Genomic DNA, 17778 nt, shown 5'->3' on the forward strand with positions numbered 1-17778 from the left:
GGCCTATTTATATTTGATATACCTCAATAGTTTGGCTCCTGTCTTAATTACAGCCTCAGCCAGAATGACTGCTCAATGGTGAAGTTTTCTGAAATATCAATACAGATTATAAGTCAAGTTGAAATGCCATTCTGTCAACATTGCAGAGGAAACAGGCTAGAAACTCCTTCTTAACTCTCAAATTGTATATATAATTGTATATATATGTATATATATGTATATTTATGTATATATGTATGTTTATAATATGTTCAGTGAAGCTGTGATTTTTATTATTTTTTCATTGAATGGTTAACTTGAAGACCATTTTAGAGCACCCCCTTTTTATTTTGGGGAAAAAATAAACTTTCCATGAACAACAGCATAATCACCCTGTTGGACTGAATCTTTTTCAGTTTGAGGATACTTCATGAGAGATCTTTTATTATTTTCCCTAAGACTTATGGTGGTTAAAATGTACAGGAATTCTTTAATGATGAAGCACGTTGATGGGATGTCTTTAGAGTTAAGATTTCTTGTAATGTTAAATATTGTGAAGTCACCAAATGGGTCAATGTCACACGTTTATATATTTCGTACTTATATTTACATTGATATTTATGCGCATACATGCGCATTCTTGCTGGTTATGACCTTTAAACAGACCCTAAGGTTCTTGACTGGGTTACGTGGCCATCATCATTCCATCAATGAGGGATCGGAGTCTGGGTTCTCACTCTGCAGTCCATAGGTCCCTTGGCAATGTCTGGAAACATTTTTGGTTGTCACACGAGGATGGAAAGATGCTGTAGCATCTAATAGATAGAGACCAGGGATGCTGCTAAATATCCTTCTATGGGCAGGACAGATCCCAGCATGTGGAATTACATCTGCAAATGTCAGTAGTTCCGAGGTGAGACGCTCTGAGCTTTAACTTGAATTACTTTCATTTGACTTAGTCAAATATCAAAAAGAGTGGAGGGGAAATAAAGAGCTCTCGACTCGTGAATATTATGAATACCCAACTCAGTTAGTGTTCAGGTGTCCCAGAGACCCTCCTTAAATGGGCCACTTGCCCCTTCTCATGCCCTCCTGTGAGGGGTGGGCTTGTACGGAGGAGGGGAGTGACTCTTTCAGGCCACCCCAAGCCTGTGGTCTAGATGTGATCAACTCGGGCAGTCTGAACAAATATGTGATTTGAGATATTCTCATCCACTTTGAGGAGGGGGTCGACATTTCTCATGTTTTATTAAGTCCTGGGACAGATCCACCAATAAATGCATGCTAGTTCTACATTTCTTGAATTCTCAGGGCCAGAAATTGTGTAGAAACAGATCGGGAAAGTGAGGTGGGAAAACTTGAAGTTAGTTGTCCTAGGCCTGATGAATGCACTGGCACCCTTTGTCCCTGCTTTGATAAAGCAGGTCTGTGTTTGTAGGTCATATTTATTGAGTACCTTCTCTCCTTTGCCCCCTTTGTACAAAGCCTCATTTTCTGCTCTCTAAGGCTCTTGGAGCAGTAGCACAGGCCATTTTACCTGAAGCCCAGGTAAAAGGAGTCATTTCCTTCCATTCATGAGGATTGCATCTGGGACCCACGTCTACCTAAATTAAAGGTGACTGGGGCCACCTAATACAGTAAAAAAGGCTCCAGAAGGAAGACATGATGTTGGTTGAAAACAGAAGGGCTTTCAGGAAAACACGAGCATCTAAACTTGTCATCCCTTCTTCCTTGTTTTTGACTGTCCCTTAATTATTCAGAAATCTGATCGCTTTGTGGCAGAAATCCAAATGTTGTCTACAAAAGAATTCAAAGATGGAAGCAAATCCATAAATCACCCCTTTGGTGTAATGCTATTTTTTTTCACTTTTCAAAGCTAAAATCCAGATTTTTAATGCATTTTCTCTCAACTCTGATTAATTTTGCCAGGGATGTCACATACTATGGAATCCCCCCCCAAAGCATTACTGCTCCATGATAGATCCAGAATTGATGTGTTTTGCTTTACAAATGAGCTGTTTTACATAATTTACTCAACCATTCACTGAAGTAAAGTGCATAATTTATATTCTAGTCCAGAGATATTCTCAAAGTGCTTACATATGCGTTTGTCTATTTTTGAGTGGAAAAACACTGTATTTAAAGCTCTACTCCTTGCAACACCTAATGAAAAGTTTTCCACCCCAATAGACCATTTCCACAGGTGGACAGTGTTATTTAATGTCATATGAGCAGTGCTGCATCTGGTGAGAGAATCAGCCTATCATCCGAGACAGACTAAGGAGGCAATTCTCTAAAAGTTACCGTAGATGTCTCCCACTGTCACCAGGGAGTCATCATTCACACTGCCACCATTTTTAGTAGACTGCACTATGAAAAGTACATTCTCTAAGGCTTAGCCATAGGTTACCCCCAAATCAGGGTAAATGTTTCAATCCTTTGAATTTTGAAGGACCGCTTGATGGGCTAAGCACGACAGCAGATACTTAGAAAGGACTGTCTTGTGTTCTTTTCGTAAAGGAAATGGATTCAGGGCCATGAAGCATCACCTACCTAAAGTTGTGTCCAGTTAGTTGAGTAGGAGAATGTGGAATAGCCTCTGCTGCGCATACTCTTCCCTTTAGGTAGGCAGCCTCAGTGGTATCTAGTAAGTGTCCACCTGCCTTGAATCCAACTCAGCCTGGATGCTAGCACCTACTTACTCTGTACCGTAAAACTTCTCGAGTCCCATTATGTCACTTTAGGGAAAAATGATCATTTTCCTTAAAAAGTTGAGAACACAGTGTTTTGGAGACACGTACCCATTGATTGACCAGTCTCGTAAATAGCAGTGCAATAAAGAGGATATGTAGTTACAGTCATAGCTTGTATAATGGTTTGGGACTTGGTTGTTCATTCCACAAGTCCTCGTTGCGTGTTTTCTAAATGCTTGGCACCGTTCTACGTGGTGGGGTATTTAGCCAGGATTAAGACAATGTGCTTGTTCACCGCTGTACAAGAACAAATTAGCCAATGCATAAGATCTTCCTAGAGGAATGTTGAGGGTTTTCTGGAGGAGACAGCAAATATTATAGGGGGTGTTTGCTTTGGCCTCATTGTCATCGTCTGCCTTCTCTTCCCATTAGGCTGACCGCTCTGCCTGGGAATTTTCATAAAGAGTTGCTGCCCTTGGCGGTTACGTGAAGGTCACGGCCTCCTTGGAGCATTGTACCTGCTGGAATTCCATGCCAGGATTTGGAGAGGGCTGCTTCCACACCATGGGCTGCCAGGAACACAGCCGCGTTGGTTCCTAACGTCGGTCTCTGTGGACGACCTCACCAAGCACCACTCCTGGAAAAGGCCCCTCTCTCAGTGGGCTTGCTTCCCCGCTTACTTTCCCCGAGGCTGATCTTACACCCCTCCGCGGATGTGGTTGTGAACGATGTCGAGGCCCACGGGACTGCTATGGGCTCCCCTGGTCTTCACCCCGCCCTGCGTCATGTTGAACTCCAACGTCCTCCTGTGGCTGACCACGCTGGCCATCAAGTTCACGCTCATCAGCAGCCAAGCACAGTTCCCTGTTGTGAACACCAACTATGGCAAAATCCGGGGCCTAAGAACACCATTGCCCAATGAGATTTTGGGTCCAGTGGAGCAATATTTGGGGGTCCCCTATGCCTCACCTCCCACCGGAGAGAGGCGCTTTCAGCCCCCAGAACCCCCCTCCTCCTGGACTGGGGTTCGCAATGCCACCCAGTTTGCGGCTGTGTGTCCCCAACACCTGGATGAGAGGTCTTTACTTCATGACATGTTGCCCATTTGGTTCACCGCCAACCTGGACACCTTGATGACCTATGTTCAAGATCAGAATGAAGACTGCCTGTACTTGAACATCTACGTGCCTACTGAGGATGGTAAGTACCTTACCTTGGCAGAAAGCCACGCTCGCCCATTCGGGCCAGATAGAGGTCTGATAATGTCCTGTACATGATGTTTCCTACAACCCATTGATTTTTTTCGTGTCCTGAATGCAGTTATTGCTGTGAATTATCGTGTGTTCTACTTTCCTTTACTGAGCATCCAATGAATGGACAATACTGTTATTATCTTGAATCATTTTCCTAAATTGTTTCCTCAAAAATGTTGTTGTCTTTATTTGCAGATGATACCCAGTATGAATATATCGTCTGTATATTCTGCTAAATCACTTGTAAAGGAATAAATCTAAAGAAAATAATAGGGTTAAAAGCAAAACCATGGTTGAGTTTGCAAAGTGTGAAATGAAAGGTCCCTTTTGCTTTAACACCTTAAGAGTTTAGCACTTTCTTTGAGTCGTGAAAGGAACAACAGGGATTGTTTTTAATACACAAACAAAGGATACTTCATAAAATGCTTCAGTTTTACTGCTTGAAGCCATTTTGTTAAGGTAAATTTAGTCCTTGTTTTCTTCTAGTGTTCCCTGAACCAAACCCAAATGAGTGAAGTTAGATGATTCTAGCTACATTAAAAATAAATGTTTGCTTTTAATAATGGCCTTTTATTTTTTATAAAAGAAGAGGAGAAATGTATCTGAATGATGATGCTCAATATGTTTTGCCTAATCAAATATTCAGAACATTTAGACATCTCTGTATTCATGTAGATCTCAGGTTAAAATTTTCCATGGAGTCTAACCAGATTAAAGGGAAGTTGCAATGATATCACACCTCTCAATTACCGTTTGCATATGTTCTTTTTAGTCAAGGAGGAGGAAAAACATATGATGCAATCTTACTGGAATGAAAAGAAATAATTTATGGGAACCACAATCGCAGACAGTATCTAGTATAGACACTCGTGCTTACCTTCTGTATTGCTTTTGGAGAACTTTTCCTTTTAGGACTTGGAAATGCTTTTCTGTAAGACTTGGCTCAATATCTGAACTGGAAATTCACATAAATTCATTGATCTCCAAAATTTTACCACATCTGCAACTTCCGTCGCTTCTCCAGGTGTTGCTAAACGGAAGTCCACATAGAGAGAGGGGTCACCCCAAATTGAACTGGGACCACATGCCACCAAGATCCCAAAGAATTTCCCACAGGAAGAAAGTAAAGGACGGTGCTTCATTACCATTACCAGCTCCAGTGGGTCGACTTTGTCGTTATGGAGACAGAATACACCGTTCGCTGGCGCAGTCTGGGTCTCACTGCGATTCCAGACGTGAAACTGACGTTTGGATGCCACATTTCCATGGAGTCTGCCGAGCTCCCTCAGTGCCTAAGGGGCCCCGGAGTAGCTGCATTTGGCAGGTGTGAGAAGATGGATAACGAAACCTAAAACCGATGAGCGTTCTCATTCCACCAGCCACCTGAGTCACGGGTTTTCCCATCATGATCTGTTCAAACAAAAACCAGAAAACAAGGAAAGCCAGAAAGGGAATTAATGAAAGACAGGATACAGGATTAAATTGGCTTTCTTGGTACATTGGATAGGCGCGTGTCTCTGAGCCGTTCGCTCTATAGAGGTTACGTTTATGAGCGGTGAGAGCGCTTCAAATGGGATGGCTGCTCGTAACGGGGGGCGCTGGATTAGACCACCCTCGAAGAAACTTGGATAGTCCCCCTGATGACAGGACCCTGTATGTGCAGTTGTGTCTATTGATGCCGTAAGCCATTTGCTGTTTCATTGTAGTTCTGTATCGAATGGGAATTTGGGACTATGGAAACCTGCAAAATTATAGTGAAAACGCAATCTAAATGTCATAATAAACCTGGTTGCACTTTTGAGTTCTGTACGCTATTTGGAGCCTTTGTGCCTATGATAGCTTGTCTTACCAAAAACATGATGACAGAATAGGGGTAGAGATGTCAGGATGTATGGCCCCACATGATATGGGAATGTTGCGTTTTTACTGGGGAGCGTCTGAAGCTACCTGCCTGAATGCTGGCAAAAACAACAAATCACAGTCTACGAGGGCAGGAGGTTTTATATGTGTGTGTGTGTGTGCGTGCGCGCGCACATATGTGCATTAACACTCAGATCAACTTGAGAATCCACGGGGAAGATTAGATGCTTAATTATTGGTTATTTGCCGCATGAATGAACAATGCCACACAGAGAAATTATTATGGTGCCATGCTGATTTCCCCAAAAATCCACCCTCAGGGAGATTTCAATTCATATCAATGCATTTATTTAACAGTATAGACAGCTTTGTACAATACTGTATTGTATACAATATATAATGTACGATACTTGGAATTCCAGATTCTATTACTATACTTCCATTTCCAGATTTGTCTTTTTGCATTGACCAGATTGACTCAAATTTCTGAGTTTCTTTTTCTGTATAATAAGGAGATGTATTCGTAAAGTGGAAAAAATAGCCTTTCTTACAGGTACTTATGCTTTTCTATCCTTAAATTTAAAAGTCACTAGCGTGAGGAAAATCATTAGAAATTTCTTTGTAGCATCATCATTTTATGAAACATAAATTTTTCTACAATAAACAACCAATTAATTCTTGCTACGGGTGATTTTGTTCATAAAGTCAATACTGTGAGCTACAAAATCTAGGCCTGTTTCTCCATCTAACCTATTTCTACTTAACAAATTTTGTTAAGTAATTTAGATTTTCAGAGATTACGTGCACTTGAAAATTTTGTTAATTTCAATTTGACATCATGACAGACTAGTTAACTTAAATTATGTATGTAGCCTTTTGATAGATGCTCAAAAAAGGTCAAAGCCAGCTGAACTATAGGGGTGACAGTAAAACACATGAGCTGTCGCTGTTAACAAGGTGTAAGCATGATTTTTTGGCATGTGCATGTATGTGTCTGTGTGTGTAACAGAGGGAAGGAGAAGGAGGAAGAGAAAGAATGACTTTGGGGGAATACTGCAGAATATATGGATTAGAAACAGTTTGTTCAAATCAAGCTGAGAATCCTGAATCTGATACAGAAAATAATAATTAGCTCCTGTTGGTTCATTAGTGAGGGATGGCATCGTTGATATTGGAATTCAGGATTTCTTCTCAGTCTAGGGGTAGACTGAAGCAGAAGGAATAGCTATTGAAATACCCCAGCTTTCTGTTCAGGACCTTTAATTTTATTTTGTAGAAGTGGGGACATAAAATGAAATGTAAGACATCTTTTGAATAAAATGCCCAGGTGTGACTCTTGTTATATTTAAAGGAATGGAGGGGGAGAAGCAATAGAACAGTGTTTGGGGAAATGGATGGCGCCAAAGAACGAATGAACAGGTGATAGAAACAAGTATTTCTCTGTGTCCTTTGGCATGTCCCTGAAAATCTCATCCTCGAGAGATTTCCAGGAAGAATAATCTTTCCATTCTGCCTCAGAGGGCTAAATATCAAGACAAATATAAATGAAAGTCATTATCACCTTTCTTTCATTGTAAGATGGTAATAACCAATGCCATTAAGATTTCTATGAAAGTGAAATTCTTTTTTTGTCAGGAATAGAATTTAAGGGAAAATGTGTTCAAGAAGAAATTACAGAACATAAGGCATCTCTCTTTTCTTCCAACAAGGCATCTGACTTTTTAAACACTGATCTAAATAAACATCCGGTGACGATTGATATACAACCTATTAAATGCAAGACATTGAGATTTGTGCTGGACCCAGATGGAGGAGACACAGCCAATGACTTCCAGGAATTTGCCAGTGTGTGGAAGCACACCAGTGAACTTAGAGTTAGGAAACCAGAAGCATCCTCCTTAGGGAACAAAGAAGTCCCCAGCACAGTTCAAGGACAGACTATTTTCAGTGGAACTTTGTCCGCGACTTTTCGCTCAGCCTCTGGTCCCCGGCCGGCGGGTGAGACAATGAGGAGAGACAGACGCAGACAAATCCGCGCTGGTGAGAAACACAGATCCAAGACACGCAGCAGTTGTAAGCACAGACCTTTACTGGAGTTAAGCTTGCATTCTCTGTTACAGGTTCCGCGCGGGCGAAATTTCCCGCGGGGGAGCAACCTCTATGCGGCCGTCAGGCACGGCTCCCTGTGGGTCGTCTCCGCCCACCCCGTCCGGGTAACCTCTTATATACTGTGCCCAAACCCAATAGGTTAGTGCCACGTATACAGAGGTGATTGGAAGATAGGGTTGGTGGGCGTGTGCGTCATTTGCAAAAGCAGGATGTGAGCGCCATCTTAGCTCACTCGATGGGCGGGGGGAACTCTAGAGCAGGCTGCAGCGTGTCCACTAGGCCAAACCCGGAAAGCGGCTCTCTACATCTCCCCCTTTTTGTTTTTATAAGAGGCATGGTCCGTAGACCGTATTTTTGTACCCAGTGTCTCTATTGATGATGGTGCTCCCGTGGGCCTGATTAGCCCACTACTTGTTTTGGTGCTTTGGGGAGTCTGGACTAGGCTCCAGCCATCTTGCGGCTGAACCTCTGGCACCGACCAGAATGCTCACCTCATATAGAGACCGGAGAGTCCGTGAACTGGATACCACGTGACTCCTCCCTGCAGTGCTTCGCCTCGCAACTGGGTCAAGCGGGGATTATGAGAGCGACAGCCAGGGCATAGGAAACGCTGCGGAGGCCTCGGTGCAATGGCTAGAGCCAAGCCCAGTCTGGCCAGGACTGCGGCCGCAGCTCCACCGTCGAGGCGGCTAGGCGCGCAAAATTAACAGCCTCTGGTGCCTAGCTAAACACGGGTAGTGGCCAGGGAGCCTGCAACAAACCTTGCTGACAAGAGCTTTGCCCCAGGTGATTCAGACGGGCTATCTATCGAGGAGGGACGCACACCCACATTTGACTGGGAAGACATAGCTAACATGGTAGAAACACGTAGTTGCTGCTGTGTCTGGAACAAGCGTTCTAACAAACATTTAACAGTGACTAAGCCCACTAATAGTCCCACTGCCACGAGAATCCAAGTAGTCAAATTGGGCCAAGAGAACCATGAGGTGACTCGGTTCCACAGACTTTGTACAGTCTCGCCCAGTTTGGAAAGGTCGAAGGCAACGGGGGTTATTAAAACTGGTCCCCCTTCTAAACAATCGAAGGGTGACCGGCGCTTTCGTTGCTATCTCGTCAGTCGCCGCCGTCATCAGCAGAGTTGGAGACCGGATCTGGTGGTTCAGGTTGAAGGCTTGTTGGTTTTTTAGGCAACAGCTCCGTGGCTTCCTCGGGCGATGTCACGGTTCTCACCAGTCTTTCCGGAACCCACACTGGCTGGCGTCCTGGCTCCTGGGGAAAAACACAAACAGAGCCTCTGGCCCAGCTGAGCACTGGGTCAGGGCCTTGCTATTGTCCTGACAGGACATCCTTCCAACGGACTAGACCTCTATGTGGAGGACTCGGAGTGGTGTGCTGTAGGGCAGGTGTCATTCCTTGTGCATTTTCATTTAAAAAATTATATGTAAATAAGGCTACAGACAGTTGAGCCTTCGGGGACAGGCCGTGGCCTATTCCCCCTTTCTGTTTTTTGAGCAAGTTTTTAAGAGACCTGTGTGCTCTTTCAATGATTCCTTGCCCTTGAGGGTTGTAAGGGATACCATGTTTTAATTGCACTTCCATAGTTGCACAAAATCTTTGGAAGGCTTTGCTGGTGTAAGCAGGTCCGTTATCTGTTTTTAATATTTTCGGCTTACCCCAAGCTGCCTAAGCGGCAAGGCAGTGTGCAATTACTTGGTGGACTCTTTCTCCTGATTCGGCAGAGGCAAATAAAACTTGAGAACAAGTATCCACTGACACATGCAGGTATTTAACTTTACCATACTCTGAGTGATGGGTGACATCCATTTGCCAAATGTCTCCCGGGATGAGACCTTTAGGGTTAACTCCAGCTGAAGGGACTACCCTCTGTTCTGCACAATTATTGCAGGCTCTGACTATATCTCTGGCAGCTGCACGCGGTATGTGAAACTGTCTGACTAAGGTGCTTGCATTGACATGAAATTTAGTATGAAACTCTTGGGCTTGTTGACACGGTGTCAGCGCAGGGAAGATATGTGGCTGTCGAGTGGCCACATCCACTACGTGATTTCCCTGTGCCATGGGGCCTGGCAGGCCTGTGTGCGCTCTAATGTGAGTTATGTAGAAAGGATGTTGTCTGGCACATATTGTCTTTTGAAGTTTGATAAAGAATGGTCTTACTGAGGAGGAATATTTTATAATGCCCACCGTCTCTAAAATATTTACAGAATTTACGACATAAATCGAATCAGATATAATATTTAGGGGATCGGTAATTTCTTTCAGGACTGTAATAATGACCTGTAATTCTACCCATTGAGGTCTCTGTGGTTGGAAGAACACAGTTTTAGGAGAACCTCCTTCTACGCAATATGCTCCTGAACCGGAGCTGGAACCGTCCGTGTACACGGTGAGGGCGTTCACTAGTGGCTTAGATGAAGTTACCTTAGGAAAGATTACTGGGTGACGGGTGACGAATTGTAAGAGGGGATCTTTTGGGTATTGGTTATCAATTTCTCCCGAAAAGGTACATCGGAGGATGGCCCACTGATCTATACATCCAGTAAGTATCTCAAGTTGCTGAGAAGAGTAAGGTACTCTGAGGTACTTAGGCTGTTGGCCAAAATGCTGTATGGCCTTCTTGATGGCCTCCAATGCCAACTCTGCAATTGCTGTAGGAAAATGCTCTAAACTTTTCTTAGGGGAAATTCCAGGGTGGACCCAGAGTAATGGTCCCTGTTGCCATAGCACTGCCGTGGGCTGTAGTTTTGTTGGCAGTAAGCAGGCTTCGAATGGCTTTTGGGGGTCTATTCTTTTTAAAGCAGCACTACTGAGCGCCTGTTCTACCTGACGTAGTGCTTGCCTCGCCTCTGGGGTGAGACACCGGGGCGAGTGTAGGTCTGAATCTCCTTTTAGCAAATCAAACAAAGGTGTTAATTTGGCATTGGTGATCTTTAAGTACGGACGAACCCAATTGATATCTCCCATAAGTTTTTGCAGATCATTAAGGGTATGTATGTCATCTACTCTGAGAGACACTTTTTGGGGGGAAACATGCTGAGGCATGATTTTTGCCCCCAGGAAGGTGGTAATTTCTGTCATCTGGATTTTTTCAGGGGCCACTTCCAGGTTGGCTTCTCTAAGACTAAGGACTAAATGTGATAAAGCTGTTTTAAGAAGATCTGCGTCTTTATGGGCTAAGAGAATGTCATCCATATAATGGATGATTTTCACTTGGGGGAACTGCTGCCGAGTGCTAGCTAGCTTTGTAGCAACATACAGCTGGCACATGGTAGGACTATTAGTCATGCCCTGGGGCAGGACCGTCCACTCGAAGCGTTGACAGGGCTCCTCTTGGTTAAGAGAGGGCACAGTAAAAGCAAATTTTGGAGTATCTTCAGGGTGAAGTGGGATGGAAAAGAAGCAATCCTTAAGATCTAGGATGATAATGGGCCAGTGTTCTGGCAAAGCTGAGAGGAGGGGTAACCCCATTTGAACAGGTCCTAAAGGCTCCATACAGTTATTGATGGTTCTTAAATCATGTAACAATCTCCATCTGCCTGATTTTTTCTTTATGACAAATACGGGTGTGTTCCAAGGCGATGTGGAGGGAATGATATGGCTCTCTTTTAGCTGTATAGACACTAGAGTATGCAATGCTAACAGTTTTTCCTGTGATAATGGCCACTGAGGCACCCACACCGGGGTACTGGTCTTCCATTTTAGTTTTATAGGTGTGGGTGGGAATCTCCCCTCAGTGGCCCCTAGGAAAAACCCAGGCCTCGTCTGTCAGAATTGGAGACAGCTTGTATAGGCCTTGCGCGCCCGTGCAATGAGGCTCCTAAGCCTTTGCCGGGGACATATCCTATTCCTTTTAACAAGCGCTTAGAAGTTGGAGAGCAGCCACTGTAATTACCTGATTCGGCCACCAGAGGGAGCCCGTGGTGAGGGTTTTTGGCGAGATCACCAAAACCATTCACCGGAAGCCACCGCGCCCCTGCAGCAGGCGCTGGCGGAGCGGAAGGCTGCGTAGGTGAGACAGGGGGCCTCCCCCAATCGATCAGCGGAGGCGCGTCTGCACTCTCGGTCTCATTACTATCTGACTCCGAGTCAGAGTCGTCCGAACTATCGCTTGACTCTGGCGGCTTGCTTTTACGGGAGCCGTCCGCAGACGAAACTGACTGAGTTTCTTGGAGCGCGTGCCGTGCCTGCAGCAGGGCGGAAGACAGACTGAGGCCTGAAGTAGACTCTGCCTCAGGGCAAGCACGGACGGTTTCCCAGATAGGGACCAGGATCGGGTCCATACAAAGGCCCGTCCGGCGCGCCCGTTCTATGTCATTACCAAGTTTCAGCCAAGAAGGCAGGCTGAGGCTACCGGAATGGGCGAACCAAAGGGCAAAGGTAACAACATCGTCAAGGAACCGCAGGAGGGAACTCTTCTTAACTGAGATGCCCCGCTGCTTCAAAAGGGTTTTTAAAGGGGGTAATAAAGGTGAACTTCCTGACTGCCCCATGCTTGCAGTCGGCACTGTACCTTAACCACTCGGGGAGCTCTCCCGAGTCACTGGGGCTACCTGAACGCCCACAGCCCTTAACTCTCACGTAATAAGAAGCACTCACCTTCCCACGGTGATCAGGCGTGGAAAGTCCGCCGCGAACTCAGGATGCGCGTCCTCACCAGCTCGGGGAAAGGCAGCAGAAGGGTCCCCGTACGGGCCACCACTTGTCCGCGACTTTTCGCTCAGCCTCTGGTCCCCGGCCGGCGGGTGAGACAATGAGGAGAGACAGACGCAGACAAATCCGCGCTGGTGAGAAACACAGATCCAAGACACGCAGCAGTTGTAAGCACAGACCTTTACTGGAGTTAAGCTTGCATTCTCTGTTACAGGTTCCGCGCGGGCGAAATTTCCCGCGGGGGAGCAACCTCTATGCGGCCGTCAGGCACGGCTCCCTGTGGGTCGTCTCCGCCCACCCCGTCCGGGTAACCTCTTATATACTGTGCCCAAACCCAATAGGTTAGTGCCACGTATACAGAGGTGATTGGAAGATAGGGTTGGTGGGCGTGTGCGTCATTTGCAAAAGCAGGATGTGAGCGCCATCTTAGCTCACTCGATGGGCGGGGGGAACTCTAGAGCAGGCTGCAGCGTGTCCACTAGGCCAAACCCGGAAAGCGGCTCTCTACAGAACTTGATGGTAGCTCTAACTGGTTGAGTTTGCCTTGAAGGAACTATGAGGTATAGAAGGGAGTCATCAAAAGATGCTCTGAAAAATGGTGGATTTGAACATAGACATCGGATTGTTGGAGCTATTGTTGCATTTGTAACTGCTTGGGTGTTACTGTTGGAATGGGGAGGAGAGGCTGTGCATTGGGTAGAGTGCTAAGTATTAGTGGCATCCCAGTACAAGATGTCCTCAGTCATGGGTACCTGCGGACCCTAAGTTTTTCTCTGGGAAGCATCTACCTAGGATGGGAGAATGACTGCAGGGTGGCAAGCAAGCAGAGGTGTGCAAAACCTAACGGCCCTCCTTACCCTCATTATTTCCCAGTAGAATGTGTTCACTTACCCTATAGACCAGACTAGTCCGGATTCAAAATACAGACAACTTTGAATTATAGTGTAGGTTTTATCTTTTAAAATCTCTTATCCCCTTGGAAATCCTTACACACATTTCCTGCCTTCTATCCCCGCTCAGCGTTTGTTTGTATCCAAAGGATAGACATCGAGAGAATAATGTCAACCTGGCTTTGGGGAAAAACAGAAATTCATGAGTTGATGCTGGGATATCCACAGTTATTTTGAAGGTTGTCAAAACGAATTGGGGGCTGTAGCTGGCGTAACGAATATCTGGACCCAATGACTCAAATGCCACCACTGATCCCCATGTCTGCTCTTTGCTTCTCTGTTTTGTGGCTTTGATTTCTCTCGCAAATGTGCCTCTTCCATGGGGTGGGGTAATGGCGTCTCCTGCCTTAACTGGGATTTCTGTCCTCTAATTCTCACCACCAGTGAGGGATAAGCATCCTGATTCCGCGGTTAAAAAAAAAATCCTAGGGGAGAGTTTTGATTGTTTAAGAGTCACAGACCCACACTTAGACAGGAGGCATCATTCCCCCTTGGGTTCAAATGCCAGACTGTAGCCTTACCATGGTGACCTTGGGGAGATGACTTGGTTGCTTGTGCCTCCTGTTTCCTTGCATGTAAAATGAAGGTGTCATGTAAAATGAAGTTGTCATGAGAGGTGGTTAGGAACTAATCCAGGGAAAGTGCTTGGAATAGCACCCAGTACACAGAAACACTCTGCAATCGGATGTTAAGGAACATGCCTCAAAATAAAAAAATGAGCCAGATTTCAGCTAAATTGCACATGCATATTGGACATAATATGCATAGCAGCCCAATGCATAATAACTGCTTATTTTCCCAGCATACTTACTGTAGTAGTGGAGGGACCAGATTATAAAATGAGAAGAAGAACCAAGTGTTTCTGACCGTTCTGAGTATGATTTCAACAAAAGAGGATTTAGAGGGAACAGAATTTTAGAACATGCCAAGTATTATTCATTCTGTTTTATTCTATCTAACCTTTATGATTTTGAGCCTTAGTTGTTTGATGGATTTTAGTGTCAGGCGTGATTTACAGAAATTATTCATCAGAGAAGCTTTTAAGTGGTACTTCTGAAAAGAGTGCCTTAAAATATCATAAGACAGTAGCACTAATTTTTGTATGACTTCAGGAGAAATTAATTTCATGACCTTTCTCATGTAGGCACAAATAGTCTGTATATGTACAGTGGTGTACCCTAGATAAAAAAACTAAAAGTTGCCTATTACTTAAGATAGTGAGACAGATGTTTTAACCAATCTGCACAACTTTATTTAAAAATATTTGATTCCAGTTTTCTTCTGTCTATTGGATGTTTGATATTGTATAGCTGTAACTTATAAGTGAAAATAATTATTAAAGTTTATTAAATACCTATCTCCCTGACAAGGATTAATTGTGAAGGGTTTAATAATTTTTGAGCACAAATGAATGTGAGTTTCTGAGATCATGACTCTCTTTCTTGGATTGAAAAGTTTTGCCAATTCAAGTATGGGATGTGAGCCTTGTTGAGGGATTAGAAATTACATTTATTTAGAACATTCCTATTTGGTTAATAGAAATTATGCCTGAGTAAAAAAAAAAAATCATATCCTAAAAAAATGAATTTCCCTGCATTTGTAATCTTCTTTTAAATGCATTTTAATTCAAGCCCCTCTGCAATTTAGATTTTTTTTCATAAGGAGAATTCAAATTCACCTAGTCATATTAAAATCATTTTGCATTTATAGTGCATATCATAATAATGTGACTAAAACTGCCAAAGGTAGAAACTTTAGGTGCAACTACTCTGTTAGACTGTTTGGCCATTTCCAAAGATTTAATAATCATTTGCTGGTACAGAATCTTGCCTCCTGGGACGAGTTAGTATTATTTGCTGTGGAATGACACTGCCAGTTTATACATTATCATTTATTTTCCTTATCTTGGCCACATCATTTTACCTCTTTAAAACTTAGTGGCTTTGACTATTCTTAAAAAGGTAATATTATACTTCCTCTGAATTTTGTTGTAGATTTATAGTAATTTGGGGGTAAGCTACTGCTGAAGAAATAATTATAAAATGGAAGATTAGGGCAGGCCACGGTGGCTCAGTGACAGAGTTCTCACCTGCCATGCTGGAGATGCGGGTTCGATTACCAGAGCCTGCCCATGCCAAAAAAAAAGAAAATAAGAATAAATAAAATGGAACAGTACATACTTATAAATTAAATTTTATGTTAATTTAATGTTAATCTCTTTAGGTTATATTTCATGGGAATACGAGTTCTTTGTTTCCCTGAATCAGTGACTGGCTGCTGTGGTTGGCAGCAGATCTCTGCCTGCTTTTAGTTTTCCTAATCCACGATGTTTTCATAATGAAGTAGTTAACTCTTTCCTCCTTTGTGTTTAAAAATCCCTTTCCTTGGTGAAGTATAATTCAGTCTTCCACTTAAGCAAGCAGAAATTACCAGTCTGTTAACTCCAGCTCTGGGGATGGAAGAGGGTTTATAAGATGTAAAACAGCAGCTAAACCTAAGTGAATCATAACAAAAAAACTCACCTTGAATTTATGAATAAAGCAGGCTGAACATCTTAAAAAGAATGATTTCATATCCTAACTACTTGTTTCCATCAAGAGGAGATAATGCAGTCCCTATATTATTATTTCAATCTAATATTCTGTGTTTAGGTTCAGAGAAGCATGTGTACATTTCCATGAAGTAGGAAATAGAGGCAGGTGAAACGTTGAGAGAAATTTCCCTGTTAGGTTCAAATAGCTGATTACTCTGCTGGTGGAGATGAATACTGGTATATGGTGTGTGTGTGTGTGTGTGTGTGTGTGTGTGTGTGTGTGTGTGTGTGTATGTGTCAGAGGAAAACCCCTTGGAGAAAAACTCGCAGTTCAATGAAGATCAGATATATTATCCTTTTCTGGGAAAAGCCAAATTAAACACGTAAAATACTTGACAGACGTCCCCCTGAAGGGTGTTGACCCCCTGAAGTGCAGTTAAGCAGCACCCTTTTGCCCTCTTGGTCTGTTAAGTGAGATTGAGGAGACAACAGTCAAATTTGCCCTAGGGAGTTCCTGTCCCCGTCAGAAAGGAAGGAGCACTGGAGCTCTTGACTCATGTCCTGGGTTTGACAAGGTATGGAAATTGCATGTCCATCTTCTCCATCAAAACGAATGCCTTTAGTTAAATTCTGCTCTGGCTTTTGTACAAAGTAATCTTTTAGTCAACCAGCAAGCATCCAATATTCTGCTAACATCCCATCTGCTTAGTGTGCAATAATTTTAGCCTAAACTCAAGCCAGTTAATCTACTGATCTTCTGACCCCAATCAGACTCTCTGTGTATCTGATTTTCTCTTCCATTCCTTAATCTCTTCAGATCAATTTTAGATGATTCATTATAAGACTATTAACAAATCAGTATTGCCATATGCAGAACTTTGGGCAGTTCCAAATAAGGATACAAACAATTGTAAGCCATTTGCTGGTCAAGAGGATAACCCGTTGACCTGGGACTCAACAAAAGCAAGGTTTCAGGACGGGCTCAGTAGGCACTTTTGAATAAAGAATTCAGGGAATGCTTTAGTGTTTCAGGGAAAAATAAAAGGAGAATCTGAAAGTTGACATTTTCCAGATAGGATCTACAATGAAAAGGTTTGCATCCAAACTGAAGACAAATATACAAAGTCTAGACAAATGTGGTTCAGCAGTATAGAAATGCTTTCTAAGCTCTCTGCATTTGGGCTCCTTGTTTTATTGCTTCTTTAGAAGAACCAAGACATGGAAAGTGCAAAATGGGGAGAAGGGACAGATAAAACCTTGACAAAACCATAGATAGGTACATTGATAATAAAATTTAACATGCAAAGTACTCACTTGGGTATATTTTACATTGTTGCATTTTGATGTTGGAGATTTCGTAAATGGAATTCTCTTTAAATGTATTCCAACACACATTTTTCTTTCCAGAATATGGTGCAGTAAGGTTAAATCATAGAACATGCAGTACCATTCTTTCCAAGTACAAATATATTTTTATCAGTTGGCATTTAAATCATTAATCTAAAAGCCTGAGTTCTCTGAAAATGTTATCTAGCAAAATTATTTCACAGATTTATGTTTTAATGGATTAATCCAGATAATTAATATGGAATTAAGTTACAATGTTAATTTGGCATGTTTTAAAAAATAGTTTAAATTCAAAATTAGAGTAATAGACTTTAGAGAAAAAAAAAACTGATTTTCCTAAGGGAATGTTAAAAATCTAAACTTTGATCAGATGTTTCGTATTA

At 43.1% G+C, this 17778-nt stretch overlaps 1 protein-coding gene across 8 annotated transcripts in view; it reads left to right on the forward strand.

Moving 5' to 3' along the window:
* NLGN4X (neuroligin 4 X-linked) overlaps positions 1–17778 on the forward strand; it is a 327716-nt gene that overhangs the window by 72136 nt on the left and 237802 nt on the right. For all 8 annotated transcript variants that reach the window (XM_077146947.1, XM_077146948.1, XM_077146949.1 and 5 more), the window contains one exon: positions 3105–3872. In XM_077146947.1, coding sequence (XP_077003062.1) covers positions 3401–3872 — 472 coding nt within the window. In that variant the 5' untranslated portion in view covers positions 3105–3400. The remainder of the gene's footprint in view (positions 1–3104; positions 3873–17778) is intronic.

The sequence above is a fragment of the Tamandua tetradactyla genome, chromosome X (assembly GCF_023851605.1).
Source record: "Tamandua tetradactyla isolate mTamTet1 chromosome X, mTamTet1.pri, whole genome shotgun sequence".
Taxonomy (NCBI): Eukaryota; Metazoa; Chordata; class Mammalia; order Pilosa; family Myrmecophagidae; genus Tamandua; species Tamandua tetradactyla.